Raw genomic sequence first — 19,592 nt, 5'->3', positions numbered from 1 at the left:
TTCAAGGGGTGGGGGTGGGGGGTTGTAGCTTAATAAATGGATGATTAGAATTCCATATCCTTAATATTTTCTATTCCAGATGTTACCTCAATTAGGCCAAGAGAAACTTTTCGTGTAAAGATAGAAAGATTCGCATTGGGAGAGCTTGGCACAGAATGAAAAAGATGAAAATGTTTCTGTGTTAATTATTGATACACTACAGGGAGAATAAAACTGAACAATTAACATGCTTTTGATTTAGAAACGCTGGTTAATTTATTAAACTGGTCTTGATTTATGTTTTTATCTTAGACTTTAGTCTTTAAAAAAAGTATTTAAAGCCCTCGCAGTCAGAATTACGATCTTGCCTCATTGTAGATGGCTTTCATTCCCAATTTTCAGTACTATAAAATTCCATTATATTCCCTCTGTCTGTAGACCTTCTAATGGGCAGACTGGGAGAGACTGCTTCAGGGGTTACTAGCCAAATAGTTTTAACTGGATAACAGGCACTGTTTAAATTAACACTGGAATTAATAGTTTATAGGTATGGGCAGGATTTGCTTGCTTTTTTTGTTTTGGATTGTATTAGTGCTTCAGAATCATACAGGAATAAAATTAAATGTGCTAACATGCCTTGGCCCCACTAGGCCTCTCTGTGACCTTCTGTGATCTAGACCATTTCTAAAAGGCTTAGACAGCATGAAGCTCTCAACTAAACTGAAACTTGGGTTTCCCTGGGCATGCTCAGTCTCTTCAGATTCCACCGAGGCTTAAGGCTCTGCTGTCACTAGCCAACGTGGTCTTGTACTCTTTCAAGTAGCAGAAAAACAGAAGGATAGTGAAATTTTAAACTAGGGGCACGAGGGAAGGAAGGGCTATAGTAGAAGTGAAATGTGACTTCCCAGCTACATGCCTGAGGCCAAGCAAGCAAGTTAAATATGCAGAGGTAGATTGGAGAGTGAGATCAGGATCAAGGTATGGGAGAAGAAGTGAAGACATCCACACATTGTTCTTACTTCCTGGCAAAAACTCAGAATAATTGAAGGAGAAATAGTATCTCACTTAACATGAAACCTGTGATTTTCTGATTGTCGCTGCTTTAATTACTCCATATCAGAATGACTTTTTCCTTTAGAAGAAGTCATAACATCCTGGCTGATGTTACCTTCCTCATTGAGAATTTTTTTTTTTTTTTTTTTTTTAAGATCTTTGGAAGAGGAAAGGGAATGACAGAGGGAAGGCCCTGCTGACATTTTTTTTTTCTCCTATTTATTTGGTCCAAAATAGTTACCGTGGATAGCAGCCGGTGAGGGCCAGGTATGTAGGAGTTAGAACAATAGAAGTTATTATTTTTCTTAGTTGCTACCTTGAACCATGAAGGTAGTAAAAATCCCAGAACACATTTATCTTGCAGGGTTGTCACAAACAAAAGAAACCATAGGACTTTCTCATAGCACTAGCATTTGCTTTTTGCTTTTTCCATGTTTATAAGATTAGGTTTAGGAAAACAAATTATTAAGCTAGTACATAGTTTATGTTATGTAATTGTTTTCTTTGATGCCTTTCTTTGGCATTTTGAGAATTCTTCATACATTTGAGATGACTAATTCTCTAAAGAGTTTCACATTGAAAGCCAGAAAATCTAAAGATGATAAATCAAATTTTGTCCTACTTTTTAACAAGAAGTTTCTTGGTTACTAATGAAAAAAAGAAAGAAAAAAAAAGACTTTACGTTCCTCATCTGTGCATTAAGAATTTTGGGAACATAATATGTAGGTATAAAATCACTCCATTAATGTTAGGTGTATGCTAGAGCCTTTCTACTGGCATAAATGTCATTGAAAGTTCTACTTTATTTTTTTTAAGATTTTATTTATTTATTCATGAGACACACACAGGCAAAGACATAGGCAGAGGGAGAAGGAGGCTCCCTGCAGGCAGCCTGATGTGGGACTTGATCCCAGCACCCTAGGATCACACCCTGAGCTGAAGGCAGACACTCAATTACTGAGCCACCCAGGTATCCTGATAAAGTAACATTTTAGAGCTTTTGTCACTGGTAGTTATTCACTGTTTTCCATACCTCCTTACAGTGTATAAAACAATCATGTATGACTGCCATTTAGTGTCTGAGATGGAGAAGTAGCTGGTCCCTTAATTTCCTCATGGTGATGGGTGTCACACATGCCAAATGATCCATGAAGTAAACAATGTAGTGTAGTTGGCTAGATTGTGGACTCTGGAGCCATAGGGGATGTGTGCACTTTGCTCTGAGTGTGTGCCCAAACAATTATATTATCTCTCTGAGCACATTTCTTGCTTCATCTAATTAACATCTAATTTTTTTTCTGTGTTTTGTTTTACAATTCTTGTTATTGTAAATTTTGTCTTCAAACTGGCTATTCCTTGTATATATGAAGGCAAGTAATTCTACATGTTGACACAAGTGACTTCATGAAAAAAATTTGTAGTAATATTTTTGGTATATTGTCATTTTTCCAAATTTATAGGTATAAACATTTCCAAAAATATTTTATCTTCTTCTTTCTAGTTTTAATACCATTTAGTTGTTTCTTTTTGGGGGGTTGTGTTTTCTTGAAACCTCAGAAAAATATTAAATAATTTAAGGGACACCTGAGTGCTCACTCAGTTAAACATGGAACTCTTAGTTTCTGCTCAGGTCATGATCTCAGGGTTCTATGATTAAGCCCCATGTTGAGTTCTGAGCTCAGCAGGGAGTCTGCTTGAGATTCTCCCTCTCCCTCTGCCCCTCCCACCACTCATACTGTCTCTCTTTCTCGCAAATGAATAAATACATCTTTAAAAAATACATTATTTTTAAGAATTTGACAACTTTTTGTTTCAGCATTAGATTGCTTCTATAACTTTTCATTGAGTCTGATGTGGCTTTTGGATTAAGATATTTGTTTTTGTTTTTGTTTTTGTTTTTAAGATTTTTATTTATTTATTCATGAGAGACAGAGACAGAGAGAGGCAGAGACACAGGCAGAGGGAGAAGCAGGCTCCATGCAGGGACCCCGACGCAGGACCTGGGTCTCCAGGATCACACTCAGGGCTGAAGATGGCGCTAAATCACTGAGCCACCTGGGCTGCCCAGATTAAGATATTTGTAATAAATACAGCACACACAGATACACAGAGACACATAAACACTTCTTAGCTTCCAAACTCGATAGACCTCTTCAGGCTTGATCTTATTTACTGTCTTTGTAGAGTTCCCTACTGTTCTCCCTTGTCAACTATGGTCATGCAATCTCCAGGATCTAGTTAGATCTCTGACCATTCTTTAATACATCATTTGTGGGCTCTTTTTTTCTCTATTACACGTTGAGGGCTTCCCAATGTTGTGTCTGGGACTCACTCTTCATTCTGTTATTTTCCCTGGGTATTTCATATCTATTTTCATGGCTTCCACTCCTGCCTTTATTCTGATGATCCTGCATCTTTATAAATGGCCTGTTTCATACACTTATAATCAACTTCCACCAGACTTTTCCACTTAAATGATTCATAGACACCTTAAACCTCCTCTTCTTCATCTGTTACCTTTTAAAATTGTCCAGAGCCAGCAAATATTCCCTTAAAGGGACAATTATAAATATTCCAAGCTTTGAGGGCCATACAATCCTGGCCTTTCATGCCATTGTAGCATGAAAATGGCCAGTATGTAAATTAATGGGCCTGACTATGTTCTACCAGAACTTTCTTTACAAAACTGGAGGCTGACACACAGGATAGAGCTCGTTGATTTTGGCGTTATGTATGTTACCCATGTATAAATTTAGGCTTTATCCTTGACAACAACTGCTTTATTTTCATAGGATGTATATCTCCAAATTTTGCAGATTGACATTCTAAATATGTCCCACAATATGTACTCATTACTTTATCTACACAAACACGATCTTGTACTCTCCCTCATTTTTCTTTCAGGTTTTGAAGGCTTGGCAATTGGTCTTCAGTCTTCTACTTTTATTCCTGTCAAAGCTATCTTTCCTAACTGCCAGAGGAAACCTTCTAAAACCAAACAGGGTTATACTACTCCTGTGTTTCAAACTCTTGATGATTCTTCATTGCTTGAAGTAGTGTTCACAAAGGGAAAGCTTATTAACATGGCCTAGAAGTCTCTCAGGGTGTGGTTGGGCCTTCTTCACCAACTCTGTCTCCTTTTCCTATTTTGGTCCATTCATGTCCTGGGAGAAGCAAATGCCAAGGTAGGTGGGATTAGATGTGTAAGGAGGAATTCCTGTGAAGGATGAAGTGGGAGAGGACCACCAGAATCAGCTGAGAGAAATGTTTGACTCTAGTGTAGGTCAAACACCTATGCAAAGAGAAAAAGAAAGAAAAGGATTTTGTAGAAAGAGCCTCAACACAATTCTGAGAAAGCCTCAGGCCAGTGGGAAATCCAGAGTGGAGCAGAGGTTGCCTGTTGGGCAAGTCCCCATTGTGCTAGAGTGGCCTGATTATGCTCAGTATTTGCGAAGGGCTGCCTGGGGTCAAGTGTGGTGGATTCATAGGTGTGGCAGATGGAGGCAGTCCCTTAATTGTGCTCACACAGAAGTTTCTCTTAAAGGAGAATTGATCAAGGTACTTCCAAGGCACCAAACCTGACTTCACACTTGACACATCAGCTTCAGTAAACCTCTTTTAGTAGTCTTCATATACTGTGATATCCTTTACCTCCATGCCTTTGTTCCCAATTCCTATTCCGTCTGCATGAACTCTTCCTGCCCCTGACTTTGCTTGCTCAACTACTTTTCACAGTTTGGGGGCTCAGCTGAAGAATAATCTCCAGAAACATTTCTTACCTCCCATCTCCCAAAGTGCCATCACTCAATCATTCCTTAACATCATTGAAGTGTTTTCCAAATTAAGATCGACTGTACGTGTTTTAGGTTTTATTTTTGACTAGACTGTAAACCTCTTGAAATAAAGGATTATTCAGTCTGTGCCCTCACACACCCACAGCAACTGGCACCCATTTTTGAATGAATGGACTGTACTCTCATTTATTTGTTGGAAGGGCAAGGTGACCCAGGTGAAAGAAAACAATATGAGAGGTGATACTTAGATTATTTAGTTTATGAGAGCTCCTAAACAATAGGAATTTGGGAATGACTTAAGAGAAAACAATATGAGAGGTGATACTTAGATTATTTAGTTTAGGAGAGTTCCATGGCATAACTATGAGATATACTTTAGTAATTGTGATTAATTAGGTTGATTTCAACTGAATGTGGGCTATCTGATGTATCAACAAACACTGCTTAAAGTAAAAAAACCTGTGTTCAATCCCAGGGTCCTTTCGTAGCTGAATGACCATATCACAACATCTCTGGCATTATTTTTCTCTTCAATAAGATGGAGGACATAATATTAAGAGCACAGAATTGTAGACCTATCAAACTGTCTGTAATGTATTCAACAACCTCTTGCTTTGCAGAAGTCTCTTTCCTGCCTCCTACTGTATTAACCTGCATCAAGAATGACTCACTATCCCACGATTGTACTGAAATGTAGATCACATAACTCCTTGTGGAGAGAATGGATGGTAGCTGTGATTTAAAAGCAGGGCTCTTCTAACAATTGTATATGCAGTGAGGAAGGTAAATGCATTATTTGAGGAAGTAGTTTTGAACTATATGGACTCCTGGATTATTTCAAGTTAAAATTTTTATAGAGTTCAACATTGGAAGTAATGGGAGATTATGTAGGACTAGAAATGACCATGAAGCACTGACTTGATGGAAGACTGGAATCCTAACCTCCTGTGCTTGGGGATGAATTATTGTGTGACTGCTGTCTTTAAGGCCATGCTTTCCAAGTGCCACTTCTTCATATGTAAGAATGAAATATCATTTTGTAAAATTAGGAGTGTTAATAAACACAATAAGTAAAATCACAAAACAAAATATTATACAAGTCAAATAAGCAAAATGAAAATAGGTGAGATAAAAAGAAATTAGTCTCATTTAAAAAGAAAAAGATAAAGTAAGAAATGTAGGCCTGCAATTGTAAAATGAACTAAAATGACAATGTAAGATGGAAATAAAAGATCAAAAGGATAAAAAGATTAATCGAGCTTTAAGAATACAAACAAGAGACTTACATATTTAAAATGTAAAATCTCAGTGGATTAAAAGAAGTCAGAATACTAGGAAAAAGCATAAAATCCTCTCGAAGGAGCGCACCTTTGTTGCAAGGGGGAGACCAGAAGCCTTGGCCTTGCTCTTTTTTTGGCGCCGGCCAGTTACCCACTTAAAATACTCTGACCTGGGAGGAGTATGGATCCAGGATGCTGGTTTGCCCTTTCTGGCCAGTAGAGGGCAGCCGCACAGAGAGGTGGGGACAGGCTGCGCTGATGCAGGAAAGAGGCTCTTGGTTGGTCTGAAATGACCCTGAAGTGTACTAGCCAAGACACCTGCCTAGGTGTTTCTTAAGTCATTCCCAAATAGTGTGGAAGCATATATTCCTCCGTCTCCCCACTTTGACATTTATCCTCTATATTTCTTGACCAGGTTTCAGTTCCAGGAGTTTGTTTCTCCTTGTTTTGTTTTGTTTTTACTTTTAATGTTAGCAACTGTAAATACAGTGTGTTTTTCAGCCCTTGAGCCCCTGGCTTCATTTGGCTGTGCATGCATGCCTATTATTTTTTAAAGCTTGTTTGAGATATGGCCAGTTGTTTGAACACACATATACACAAACAACCCAAACTCCCTCCCCATATATACACTCATCCTCCTCCACCCATTACACATTACCTGGACACACATAAGCCACGCACCACCCCCCCACATGCACAGAGACACATGCAGACATGTGTGCACTGCCCTTTACCTTTATGCCTTTTCTTTTCTGAAAGGCACGCAGGTCCTGAGTGGCTTCTCCCCACCAGCCTTTCACATCCATCATCACAATGCTTCCCATCTCCACCACAGATAGAGATGAGAATATTGTAAATTTATTGTTTCTTTCCCAGGGAGACTTTTAAAAAGTTTTTCCCCTGTAATCTATAAATAATGAAAAATTCCATTAGAAATGCAATGAACAGTGTAACTTTTATGCAGAGTTTCTCAAGCTCAATGTTTCAGAGCATTCGCTTTCATGACAGCCTAGGGCCATGGCAGGTAGGAAGATCACTCAGCTGACATTGCCACATTTCCTAAAGTGTGTTCTTGGGTTCTCATAGGTAATGCATGTGTTTTAAAGGGAACTCTCTCTTTGCTCAAATAGATTTGAGGAATGCTACTGTAAACTGACTCCTTCAATGCAGAACTTTCCTAAAGCATTTCCTGTGGTAATTTGCTTTGGGCCATGCAGTATTTCCAAAACATATTGGCCGAGGAAACTTATTTTTTTTCATCAAAACATTACACCTCTAAGCTCAGTGTTCCGTGGAAAATAATTTAGGAGGTGATGTTCTAATGACAGTAGTACATTTTCTTCTGTTCTGTAAAGAAACTGTTTTACAATTCCCCTTATTGAAGAGTTCAAATTTACCTCAGTATATTTCCATCAAAGTGGCACTTCTTTGTATTTTTAGAACAAGGTATAATAAAAAAAAATCTATGCTAAAGCCAATATATGATTCTGAAGAGTGTCCTGAAAACTCAAAGCAGAACGAATGATCCTCATTATGTTTTATGTGAATCTGAGTTTCTGTAAAAGAGTTCTTTGGAAATCAGTCATCTTTGTAAAGGAAAATAGTCTAATTATATTTTGATCGGGAGTTTCTTTAATTAGAGTATCAGTACTTAGTGCATGTTACATGATAAGATGATCATAAATCAACCAGCAGCAGTGGAAAGAGAGTGAGAAAGATAATTCAAAGGGATCCCCAGCTCCGGTACAGACAGCCAGTGTGGCAGGAACACCAATGTTCTCCTCTCAGCCTTTCTTTGTGAATTTTCCATGTAATGATAGATGCTGCAAAGCCATTCACTGTACTGAGGCCTCTTCATGTTTTTTTGACACTGTTTGGAGGATTACTAGTGCATAAGGCACAGGGTCTGAGTCATACTCTTCTGAGTGAAGTAACAAATCATCCTCTAAGATCTATGCAAAAATGTGAGGTTGGTTTCTATGTCAAAACTTGGCACAGAAAAGCTTTCTCTTCTGTGTTTCCATAACCTCGTGCATCTGCCCTCTCAACTGAAGAGGGAGCTTTGACCAATGAGTAATTTACTAGGAAATTCAAGATTCCAGTGGACCTCAGACCTGGTCTATGTTTAGTGTATGCTTCTTTCTTTCTAAGTTCCCTCCTGTTTGCACTCATTCCTCAGAACCTCATAGCCCTTGTGCTGATAGGATCTCTGCTATGAGATATGTGCATTATCACAGGGGAATCAGAGTCAGAGTCACAGATGCTTTGAGCACAATTCTCAGCAACTACATTAGGATGTTTTGGAGGGTTGGACCCTCATCTGATGATGCCCAGATCCTCATACAGACTGATTTGTCTCTTGAAATCGGGATGCTTGTTTCTGTATCTAGACATCCTCACCTACATGCTTCCAGGCTCCTCAGACTTAGCAGGGGCAAAGTGAAGCTTAAGTTCTCTGCAACACCTTCGTTTAAGGAGACATCTCTATTTTGCCCCTAATCTAGGCTCCTTCATAACTAAGCTCTTTATCATACTTTCAGTTAATTGTGACAAGTCTCACATACCCAACACAATGAATCCTTTTCTAGAACACTATTTTTTTTGATGTAAAATATATTCATTACTAGTGGGAAGTAACCTGTACAGTATACATCTGTTGGATGCTATTCATCAAGGTTTCAAGAGGCATCCTGCCAAGGGACTCTCCACTTCTCATGAAGTAGATATAACGTGTACACCGGTGAGCGCTGATGCATCCTTCAGTTGTTGATTACAAATCATGTTCTTGCTCTGGGGCTCTAAAAATCTCCCATAATCCTTCAGAGTGGTACACTGAAATAAATGTGCGTTCCTTGAAGCCTACCAATGTAAAAAGAAATAAGAAAAAAAAAAAAGCTGGTGTCACAACCTCATTGGAAAGCCCTTTGGTTGAGACAACCTTTTGCAAGAACACAGCCTTGGAACGAGACGTGCTGTTCTTCTCCCTGAAGATTAGATTTAGGGGAGAACATCTTAGGGACAGTCGCTCCTTGGTCAAGGCCACTTGGGCATTTGTCTAGGCCACCAGCCTGCCGCTCCTCCATGGAGAGCCTGGTTTAGAGAACAGGGCGCACAGGCAGTCGTGTCTTCTCTCCTAATTCTTTCATGCTGCCGCTTTCAGAATAAGATAATCCTGGACCCCATGACGTTCAGCGAGGCCCGCTTCCGGCCGTCGCTGGAGGAGAGGCTGGAGAGCATCATCAGCGGGGCGGCGCTCATGGCCGACTCGTCCTGCACCCGCGACGACCGGCGCGAGAGGATCGTGGCCGAGTGCAACGCCGTGCGCCAGGCGCTGCAGGACCTGCTCAGCGAGTACATGAACAACGTAAGTCCTGGGGCTCTGGGGCTCTGGGGCTCTGGGGCTCGGGCTGCCCGGCCTGGGCGAAGCCTCCTGGCTTGGAGGAGGGCGTGTGTTGCAGGGAGAGAGGACAGGCCTTCCCCGGAGAGACGGAGAACCGCTCTGCGGGACTGGGCCCTGCATGGCTCCGAGTGCCTTGCTGGCCTGGAAGAGAGCCGTGCGACCCACTGGCTAGGGTGACTTGGCCGCTGGCTTGCATGATCCCATGGTCATTTGGATGGCTGGCCTTAGATTGAGGGTAAGATTGCAGTGGGTTACAAGTGGACGGTGGATGGAAAGGAGGATATAATGAAGTCGTCCTAGGAAGCGCACTGTTCCAAGCCAAGGATGGCTCTAAGATGCTAATCTTCATCCTTAAAAGGCATTCGTAAGCATAACAGGTTTTCAAATGTTGGTACAGGCTCAGTCGAAACTGTTGCAACGGCGGTGAAACTTGGAGGACGTATTGATTCATTGTGCAGTTGGAAGTTCTTATGAGAATTAACCTCCAGGTTTTCAAACGGGTTATTAGTGGTACCTAGTGATAGTGCAGCACAGACAATAGCTGTCCTGCCCTACAGTTACGAAGTGTGGCAGTTGTTAACATACCTGAAAACTACTCAAAGAAGTTGAAATCCTTATTCTTTGTTTTGAAAGGCACTGAATTATGTTTGTATTGATTTGCTACCCTCATTCAGCTGAACTGATGTTTGTGGTGCCCCGTGCTTGCAACCATGAATGATCTGGAGTTTCTCCTGTCCTGGACTCCTGGGTTTGAGAGAATTCGGCATAAAGTGGTAAAATGTAGGTAAAGTGAGGTCTTGACACCACATGTTGAAGGAGTGCTCTGTGTAGTGGTCAAGTAGGGAGCAGGACACTGAAAAATCTGCACACGACTTTTGAACCCCATGCTGGGTCCTTTTAGAACACCATAAGGCAAACTGAGAGGCAATGCAGCCAACCCATGTCCACCCTCCAACCGAGTTCTACTTATGCCACCACCTCCCCTAACACCCGCCCCACCCCCCACCCCGCCTCAGCCCCAGCCCAGAATGACATGCAGTCCACTGGTCAAGCTGGGAGTCAGCATTGACTGAACAGTCCTGCCCCCTCCAGACTCTTCAGAGACCTTTGGTCTAGAAAACAAAAAGATTTTAGAGTGCCCTACAAACAGAAAACCAAGAATTTGTCTCTTTTATGTCAACCTTCAGATCCTTTGATTTTTGGGAGATTTTCCCATTGTTAGCACACCAAGAATAAGATGTGGCTGTCTCACATGGTATCCAGCTGCTTATGGGAATTTCTCCACAGGACACTGGCTGGCTAATACTTTGTGTGATTTTGGTCTATGGGTGCTGTGCTGGGTAAAGCTAGAAATGTTGACGGCCATTGTCTCTCACGCTGAGTAAATCTTCTGAATAGCAGATTTAACAACAACAACAACAAAAAATGCTTGTAACATCTGGGATTCTGTGTGTTTGTTGTTTTTAACAGAATAGCAACAGGCTACTTACTTGTATGTGGAATTTGGTTTTATATTAAGGCATGCTGGTATTCCTATCAATGAAGAATTATTGCCAACGGAAGAAGTAGAACCAGCAGAGATGACAGTGATGGTTAAGATGTCAATATAAATATTTCAGAAAAAAAAAAGTATGTTCACATGAATAGTAATCACAGAACATGATTAAACAAGACTTGATAGAGATCTGACATGTAATTTTCAGTTTGGTATCTACAGTCCTGTCAAGCAGAAGTTTTTCCTTTCACCGTAAACTCATATGGATCAGCAGAGCTGATGGGTTTTTGTATTTTATTGACTCTCTGTGCTTATTTTTCTGTTCACAACCTTGTGATACAGGAATGTTTTGTATTTTGTATTATAAAAACTTGGTTTCTACTTTGATATGGTTACAGATAATACATAGGTGGGCTTAGTGCTTAAATTTCAAGTGCAGATTCTATTCACTTTGAACTGTCAGGATCAAAGGCTTAAAATAAAACACCTCCTATTGACTTTTATGTAAACTGTATAACTTCACTCTTCTTTGGTGATTTCAAGGTAAAATTGGATGCAGCTCCATCATCTCTGTCCAGCGCACTCATTCCTACTGTCAAAATATCAATTGATGTTTATTTTGGTATAGCATATATTAATATAAAACCCACATACACATCTATGCCTTGACTGACAAGTCTGTTGTTTTGCACAGCCACCAATAAATTGGTTGGTTGTGCCTACGATGTTTGTTATATTTCTTTTTAAAGTTTGTAAGCTCTGGGAGTAAATGTATTATCAAATTATCACTCTGCATGTTTTCATCTTAATAAGCTAAGCAATTGTAGGACAAATAATTTATTAGATTGAGAAGAAAAGATTTAAAAATAGGCATAACTGATACTTCTGGATTCTAAATATTTCCTTATCTTTCCCTGATGAAGATTTGATTTATAAAGCTCACTTATAAGTAGAGCTGTCCTAAAATCATATAAATGCCAAGCGGTATCCACTGCAGGGGAATGGAGATTGGGAAGAAGAGCTGTATACAAAGTGATTAGGAAAAGGTGTCTGCAAGGGCCACGAGCCGTAGGTTGGCCATATGAGTTACACTGAGCTCAGTAGGTTATCCGTTCTGAGTTAGGTATTTCCACAGAAGTATTTACAGATCAATGTGTGTGTAACAAAAATTGGGCACTTCCAAGAAACTGGTATGAGAAAAAAGGGCTGGGTGAACAGATACATGTGGCAGAAGTGATCACGTTATGGCAGTGGTAGAAAAGAAAAGCCTTGGGTGGCCTTGCTTTTTAAATTTGATGATGTAAGCCCAAGTGAGAAGATGCTTTAAAAAAAAAAAAACATTTAAATAGGCAATCACTATTGTACGTATGTGAAGACTAATAATGGGTAGAGAGAGACTCTTTCTAAAGGCTGTGTGGCCTTTGGATGAGTGCCATCAGGGTGGCGCTTGGAGTATTATGCCATGTACTATAAATAGTTCCAAATTATAATGAAGACATAAACTTTTCTCTGTAACTTACAATTTTAGGCAGTTTTTCCCCCTGTGGCAGTAAAACTTTTTTCATCAAAAACAAAAAACAAAACAAAACAAAACAAAACAAAAAAAAACCCTTAAAAGTGACCCCGTGACAGGCAACAATTAAATATGGTATTTTATTGATAAGGATTTTATGATAGATTTGAATTTAGAATATTCATTCAATAAATATGTATTGTGTGCCTGACCATTTTATGCCAGGCACTGTTCTAGGCTTCTTGGATGTAGAAGGGAACAAAATAGATAAAATTCTGTTCTGATGGCAATTCCACTCTAGTTGGGGGCAACAATAATTTGAGCAAGGGTTATCTCAGATGATGACTTGTGACACAGGGAAATATAAATCCTAGGAGACAGGGAGCATGGGGTGCAGCTGTAAGTAAGGATGGCCTGCAAAGGGTTCATTGAAAAAATACTTTTGGCTTAAGACCTTTTGGAGATGAGGGAACAAAGAACACATGAGGTGGAAGGAGCAGGGAGGTTCAGCCCCTGGCTGTGTGTGGGTCCCCGGACCTGAGAAGCCTTCATGGGAAGGCAGTCAAGGCTGATGGGAGTGAATGGGGGCCAGCAGGAGACAGAGTCTGCAAGGGTACAAGGCATTGGACTACCCAGGGCCTTGTGCAGTGTTGTGTGGAATATGTCTTTCACTTTAATGGAATGGAGGATTCTTGGAGAGTGTTGGGAAGAAAGTGCCATGACTAAGCTCCCCAGATAGGCCATGGGAGTACAAGGGGTAAAAAAAAGTAGGGAGGCAGGAGAGTGGGCACTGAAATAATTCGTGAAAGGATGGTGACTTGGCTCAAGTGGTAGCAGAAGTGAAATACTCAAATTCTAACTGTATTTTAAACAAAATTGGCTTATAATGTGGCTGGTGAGAAGGATGTGTCTGTGTCATGAACACAAAATGCATAGCAATCAGTGTGAATGGTGGTTAAAGTGGTAACAGCTCCCTCTGTGGTATCTTCAGTTGGTATCTTCAACAGGCTTTGCAGCATGGAAATTTGTGATTTACTCAAATGTGACAATTTGTAAAAAAATAACTTCACTTTGCAGTGCCGGGATACTCTGCTAGACAGATTGCCTGTGAAAAGGGAGTTAAATAGAAAAATTTTGTTTCAAAGCTGTATCATCAAAAATACCTAACTATGGTTCTCATTCTTATAAATATAAAAGACCAGAAAAATATAAAACTCTAAGTACTAAACCTAAGTGCAGAACAATAATGAGATGTGTTAAGCCATTATTTCTTTGTGCACAATTTGCTGTTAGGCCTTGATGGGAATGTGTGATAATCAGGTATGCCTGGACCTTGTGCGTTGTGCTATGCAGTCTGGTTCAGTTTTACATAAATAGGCAGTCTGTGTTGCTCTAAAGTGTTTTTTTTTTTTTTTAGATTAATGCAGAACTACCAATTTTTAAGACCATCAAAGTTTAACAGAGAATCAGGTGTCATAAATTAATGACTTGCTGGTCTCTGCTGTGTTAAAATGTGGCTGGTCTTTTTTATCCTATTCTTGTAAGTAGCTAAAAAATACTTATATTTTTACAAAATGTTTGAATCCAACATTTTTCAAACCTCTTGAAGCACCTAAGTGGATTCCTGGGGACATTTTGTAAACCACTAATGTGATGCACATGTTAAAAGCACAGGAGGACAAATTAATGTAGGAGAATATATACATATTACAAGTACCTGATAGATCCAGTTTATGAAAGTTGAGGTCTGAAATGCTGTCTTAAAAGGTTTCAGTTGTAGGTCCTCTACTGCGCTAAGGCTCCAGAATACACCACTATATTAGTAACACAAGAAGTGATATCCAGAGCGGAGGGGACTCTGAACATAGTGAACTTGCTATTTTGTTTTCTAATGGTGCAAGAGAAATGTATGTTCGTCATAGATGAAGAATAAGAAGTGGGCAGCCCGGGTGGGTCAGTGGTTTGGTGCTGCCTTCGACCCAGGGCCTGATCCTGAAGACCTGGGATCAAGTCCCGCATTGGGCTCCCTGCACGGAGCCTGCTTCGACCTCTGCCTGTGTCTCTGCCTCTCTCTGTGTGTCTCTCATGAATAAATAAATAAAATCTTAAAAAAAAGAATAAGAAAAAAATTATTCATACACCTCTAAAGATAATCATTGTTAGCAAATTTGTATATGTCTTTCTAATGTTTTTAAACTTAGTGATACATTTGTACACAGAAACACACAAGCATGTTATACCTTGAGTTTTAAAAAGTAAACTCATTGTATATGGCATTTTGTAACCTATTTTCTTAATATATTGTGAATATGTTACCATATCAATAAACATCCTCTAACCTTAGGTGTACTGGCTGCTTAGCTTTTTATTATGTAAACTTGTAATGATTCATTGAGAACCAATTCATTTTGAGAGTATTTTTTAAAGAAGAGTGCTGGGAAAGGTAAGGAGGGAAGCATTTTCATGCTGGCAGTATAGAGTTTTGTTTTAGACCCAAAGAATGACGGAGGAAACAGTGAGAAAGTAGGGAGGCACAGCTTTACAGTTTATGTGCTTTAAAGGGATCCCTGAGAATTTTGTGCAGTGAAACTTTTGTATGTGAAGACATTTTAAATGCCTCTGAGGTTCTATTTTAAATGATCATAGGTGTATTTTTTTTTGTATTTTATTGATTTTTCTGTATAAATTTGATTTTTCATTTATCAGAGTTTCCCTAAGTTGGCTATATATAAGGTACTGCACAGAGGGGTCGAGCACAACCAGTGGACAAGTTCAACAGTTGGATTTGATCAAGGGTCCCAGAGAAGGTCCTGAAAGCTTCTAAAGGGAGTGCCATCAGAAGGATAACTTTATCATGCTGCCAAATTTCTCCCAGATAGGAAGATGGAAGAAAGACTGTGTAGCTGTTACCACTTAATAAGGCTAATTGTTAATTAAACATAAAAAATTGGGACTCCTGGATGGCTTAGTGGTTGAGCATCTGCCTTTGGCTCAGGTTGTGATCCCGGGATCCTAGGATCAAGTCCCGCATTGGGCTCCCCATTGGGAGCCTGCTTCTCCCTCTGCGTGTCTGTGCCTCTCTCTGCCTCTCATGAATAAATAAATAAGTAACATTCTTTAAAAGCCATAAATATTACTTCCAGTAGCATCTAGGCCTTCTTGTTCCTCTCTTTTCAGTTATTATGTAGAAGAAGGGATCAAACTCACAAAAGTCAGTTTGCTTGATTACCGGTGTTTCTCCCAAAATGTTTGACATAGAATAGAAAGTAGTGTTTGAAAGTACTTGTGGGGGATCCCTGGGTGGTGCAGCGGTTTGGCGCCTGCCTTTGGCCCAGGGTGCGATCCTGGAGACCCGGGATTGAAGCCCACGTCGGGCTCCCGGTGCATGGAGCCTGCTTCTCCCCCTGCCTGTGTCTCTGCCTCTCTCTCTCTCTCTCTCTCTCTCTCTCTCTCTCTCTCTGTGACTATCATAAATAAAAAAAAAAAAATACTTGTGGGCCTGTTTAGACTCTTTGTTGCCCATACTTCCCCATGAAAGGCCTCCATTTTAAGAGGAAATTTAGAACTGTCTTAATAGGAATGGGAATGGGATGCCTTCGGTGAGAAGATTTTCCTTGTCTTTTCCTTATTTGCACATTTTCTTCTTTTTATACTCTGTGCCTTCAAATGTGCTAAATGCTCTCATCTCTATGAATTTTGACCTTCAAATTCATCTGTGCAATTATGCTTCTTATATAAAACTTTTGCTCCCTGAAGAGATAATTCTTAAATTCCTTTTTTAGTTGTATTCCCTGCCCAGACATTGAAAAAGTACAATTAGGTTACCAAACCCCTTTTCTGAGATCTAAAACTGTCTTTTGAATCTACTCTTCCTAAGAAACATAGTTGGGAAGAGAAGTCTTTTGGATAGTGCATTAGGCTTCATCTTTGAATTACATTGCAACCCCATTTGTCTGCGTTGTCAGACAGTTTGCTGTGTGACTCCCAGAGGTACCCTGGGACTTGTAAAGAGTAACACATTTTTTTTTCCTTTTCTTTTTTTACCACATTCCTTTTCTAATGGTGTTCACCTGAGTTTGCTACACTGGAATCTCAAAAGCCAAGGGAGTGTTAAGGAGGGGTGTGCTGGGCAGCACTGGCTCAGACACCAGTGGTGGGACATATTCCCCAGGGGGAATAATGAAGGTGAGAGAAATTTTGCCATGATCAGGTGTCCCACAGAGCACAAGTGTACTGAGTGGCTCTGGGAGGAGATCAAGACTGCAGGTGGTTGGTTAGCAGAGCACAGGTATGGGTAACATCTAGTCCTTATGGGAATGTGGCAGATCTCCTTGGTCCTAAAGGATCTAATGTATGGAGCAATTATGCTGGTAGGGGAGTTAGGCCCTTTGAAAAGTACATCATGTTGTATGCATGTTTGCTGTTACTTATTATTAGTTCATGATGTACAATTAAATGATTTACAGGATCCCAAGTCAGATGGGTCTGACTAGATTTGTTTCCTTTGGATTGTCAGATTCAGTTCTTAATGCAATATTACATGCCATTTCTTGGCCAGGAAAGGTCTTTCCTATATGAAATTCTCCCCTGCGTCCCAGTATGGGTAGTTTAGCAGACTTCATAAGCCTTGCTTTGTAACCATCTATATACCCAATTTCAAATCCCAGTTTTGTCCTTGTATATATGACATGAATTTAGGATAGGTAGATAGACTCTGAGCTTCCACTTTGTAGCTATTGGGTAGGTAATAGAATATACCTATGGGAATATTCAGAGATAGATAACAGAGTGACAGCCAGAACATTCAATGTCAAAGGAAAGTCATGTTTGTTTCTATTTCAACCCCCACCCTTTTTTTTTTTTGGAAGATTTTATTTATTTATTTGGCAGAGAGAGAGAGAGAGCATAAGCAGGGGGAATGGCAGAGGGAGAGGGGAAAGCAGGCTCCTGGCTGAGCAGGGAGCATGACATGGGGCTGGATCCCAGGACCCTGGGATCATGACTTGAGCCAAAGACAGACTCTTAACCTACTAAGCCACCCAGGCGCCCTTCTCCCAAGTGTTGTTATTTCCCTATTTTATTAATCTCAAATAAAAACTCTTGTCTTTAAAATTCATTGAGGGCTTTTTTTGGAGATAAGAAGTGCAATAGATAAAGCATTACTGGGTGTGTCTGGATGGGGACTGAGAGGCCTGGAATATGTCTGGCTGTGTGGCCCTATTTAAGGGAATACTGTGGACAGCACTGTTGCCAGGGCTCAGAAACAAATGGCAGTCCTTATGAAATGGGCTGGTTTTTAGAGACCTTGGAGAAAAGCGACTAGGATTGGCAGTCCTGGGGACTCCACAGGGTAAACAATAGGAAGGCCAAGCCTCTGAGCTGTAAGAAAGTAGATGCAGTGCAGTTTGTCTGAGTTAGTAGATGAGGCACCTGCCTTTTCCTGGTCCTGCAGGCTTTGAAGAGAGAAAGACCAGGGTTCTCCCTTGAACATGGGGATATCTCTAGTTCCTAGGGATCAGGGAGATGAACTAAAATTCCCAGAGTGTAAACACAAGAAAATTAGTGGTACCTTGTACAAATATAGCCCTCTCCCTAAGCTCTAAATTATGATTCTGTGATTCTTGGGATTTAGAGTTAGAATTTGGACTAGTGGTTAGAGGTAAGGAGTTTTTGTTAGTGTTTTCATGGAACCTTGATTTGCTTGAAAGGGTTCAAAGGAGTCACCCAGGACATAAATTTTGTAAGCTTGCCTGATACCCTGGCAAACTGAGGGATCTGCTTAGGGCGTTCACTTCTATTGAGAGCTCCTAAAAGTTGACTGCTATCCAACAATAAACTTATTATCTAGTATTAAGATATACTCAGTCAGCAAAGGTGAGGCCCACTGCCTGGCAATCTCTTCAGTAGGAAGAATTTGGGAAAACAGTTTCCCTTGTCATCTAAATGGGGTTCCTAGTATTGGTTCTTTAATAATGAGTTAAGTCTGAGCAGTGAAAGTCACAATGACTCTAGAGCTCAATGTTGACTTCTCTATAGAGGAAAAGAGGTACTAAGCAATCACAACTAATCAATCAATCTCTCTTTCCCCACTCTCCCTTAACATCTGTCATTTTTCCTTGCCTCTTTTTCTTTCCTTCTATCACCTGTAGAATTTTTTTAACTTTCTTTCTTTCTTTCTTTCTTTCTTTCTTTCTTTCTTTCTTTCTTTCTTTCTTTCTGATAGAGAGAGAGAGAGAGAGAGAGAGAGAGAGGCAGAGACATAGGCAGAGGGAGAAGCAGGCTCCATGCAGGGAGCCCGACGTGGGATTCGATCCCGGGTCTCCAGGATCATGCCCTTGGCCAAAGGCAGATGCTAAACTGCTGCGCCACCCAGGGATCCCTAACTTTCTTTTTAATGCATAAATGGACTCACAGGAATGTAAGGGAATTATTCAGAGGCATTAAATGGCAAGAAACAATAAACTAGAGACAGGCCTGCATATTCCTTCTAGTCTAGACTTGGGTCTTCAATGAGACAGTGTGTAAAGACAGGAGACAAAAATCTTTGACCCAGCTGGAGAGTCAGATTCGGGATAAAGCCTGTAAAATCCAGTATAAAGCCTGGATTCTCAGATGAGGACACTATGAGTCCATGATCAAAGAACAGAAAACTTCCCTACAGAGTGAAACAATGGAAATGGATGCTGTCTTGGTCTTTGAGGAGCATTGTTAAAAACAAACAAACAAAAAAAACCCAAAACTTTTCATACCAGCAAGAATTTATAACCACAGTCTCAGCATCACTCAGTTTTGGGGTCAAAATCTATATTCTAGGGTGACATAAAGTTTATCTGAAATTTCATTTAAAGGGATTCTGGGTGGTGGGTTGCCAGGTACCTGGCAGAAGCAAATACCAACTCTTTCTAGAGGAACACACTTTAAACCCGAGTCTCAAAGAATTTCTACAGATAAATTACAGGGAGTAGAAGCTGAGATTCCAGAATCTCTAAAAATAAAATGAAACAAGCTGTCATGAATGAGAGCTGGCAAAAACACCAATTATAGATCACACCTTCAAGGGCTAAAGATCGTCAATTAA

At 40.2% G+C, this 19,592-nt stretch overlaps 1 protein-coding gene across 1 annotated transcript in view; it reads left to right on the top strand.

Annotated features, from left to right (window-relative positions):
- Positions 1-19,592, top strand: part of CTNNA2 (catenin alpha 2) — a 1,089,255-nt gene that overhangs the window by 366,250 nt on the left and 703,413 nt on the right. The window contains exon 7 of the mRNA XM_055312731.1: positions 9,267-9,470. Coding sequence (XP_055168706.1) covers positions 9,267-9,470 — 204 coding nt within the window. The remainder of the gene's footprint in view (positions 1-9,266; positions 9,471-19,592) is intronic.

Source organism: Nyctereutes procyonoides, unplaced genomic scaffold, assembly GCF_905146905.1.
Source record: "Nyctereutes procyonoides isolate TBG_1078 unplaced genomic scaffold, NYPRO_anot_genome, whole genome shotgun sequence".
Taxonomy (NCBI): domain Eukaryota; kingdom Metazoa; phylum Chordata; class Mammalia; order Carnivora; family Canidae; genus Nyctereutes; species Nyctereutes procyonoides.
The sequence above is the reverse complement of the archived record's forward strand: the minus strand, read 5'-3'. Positions and strand labels throughout refer to the sequence as shown.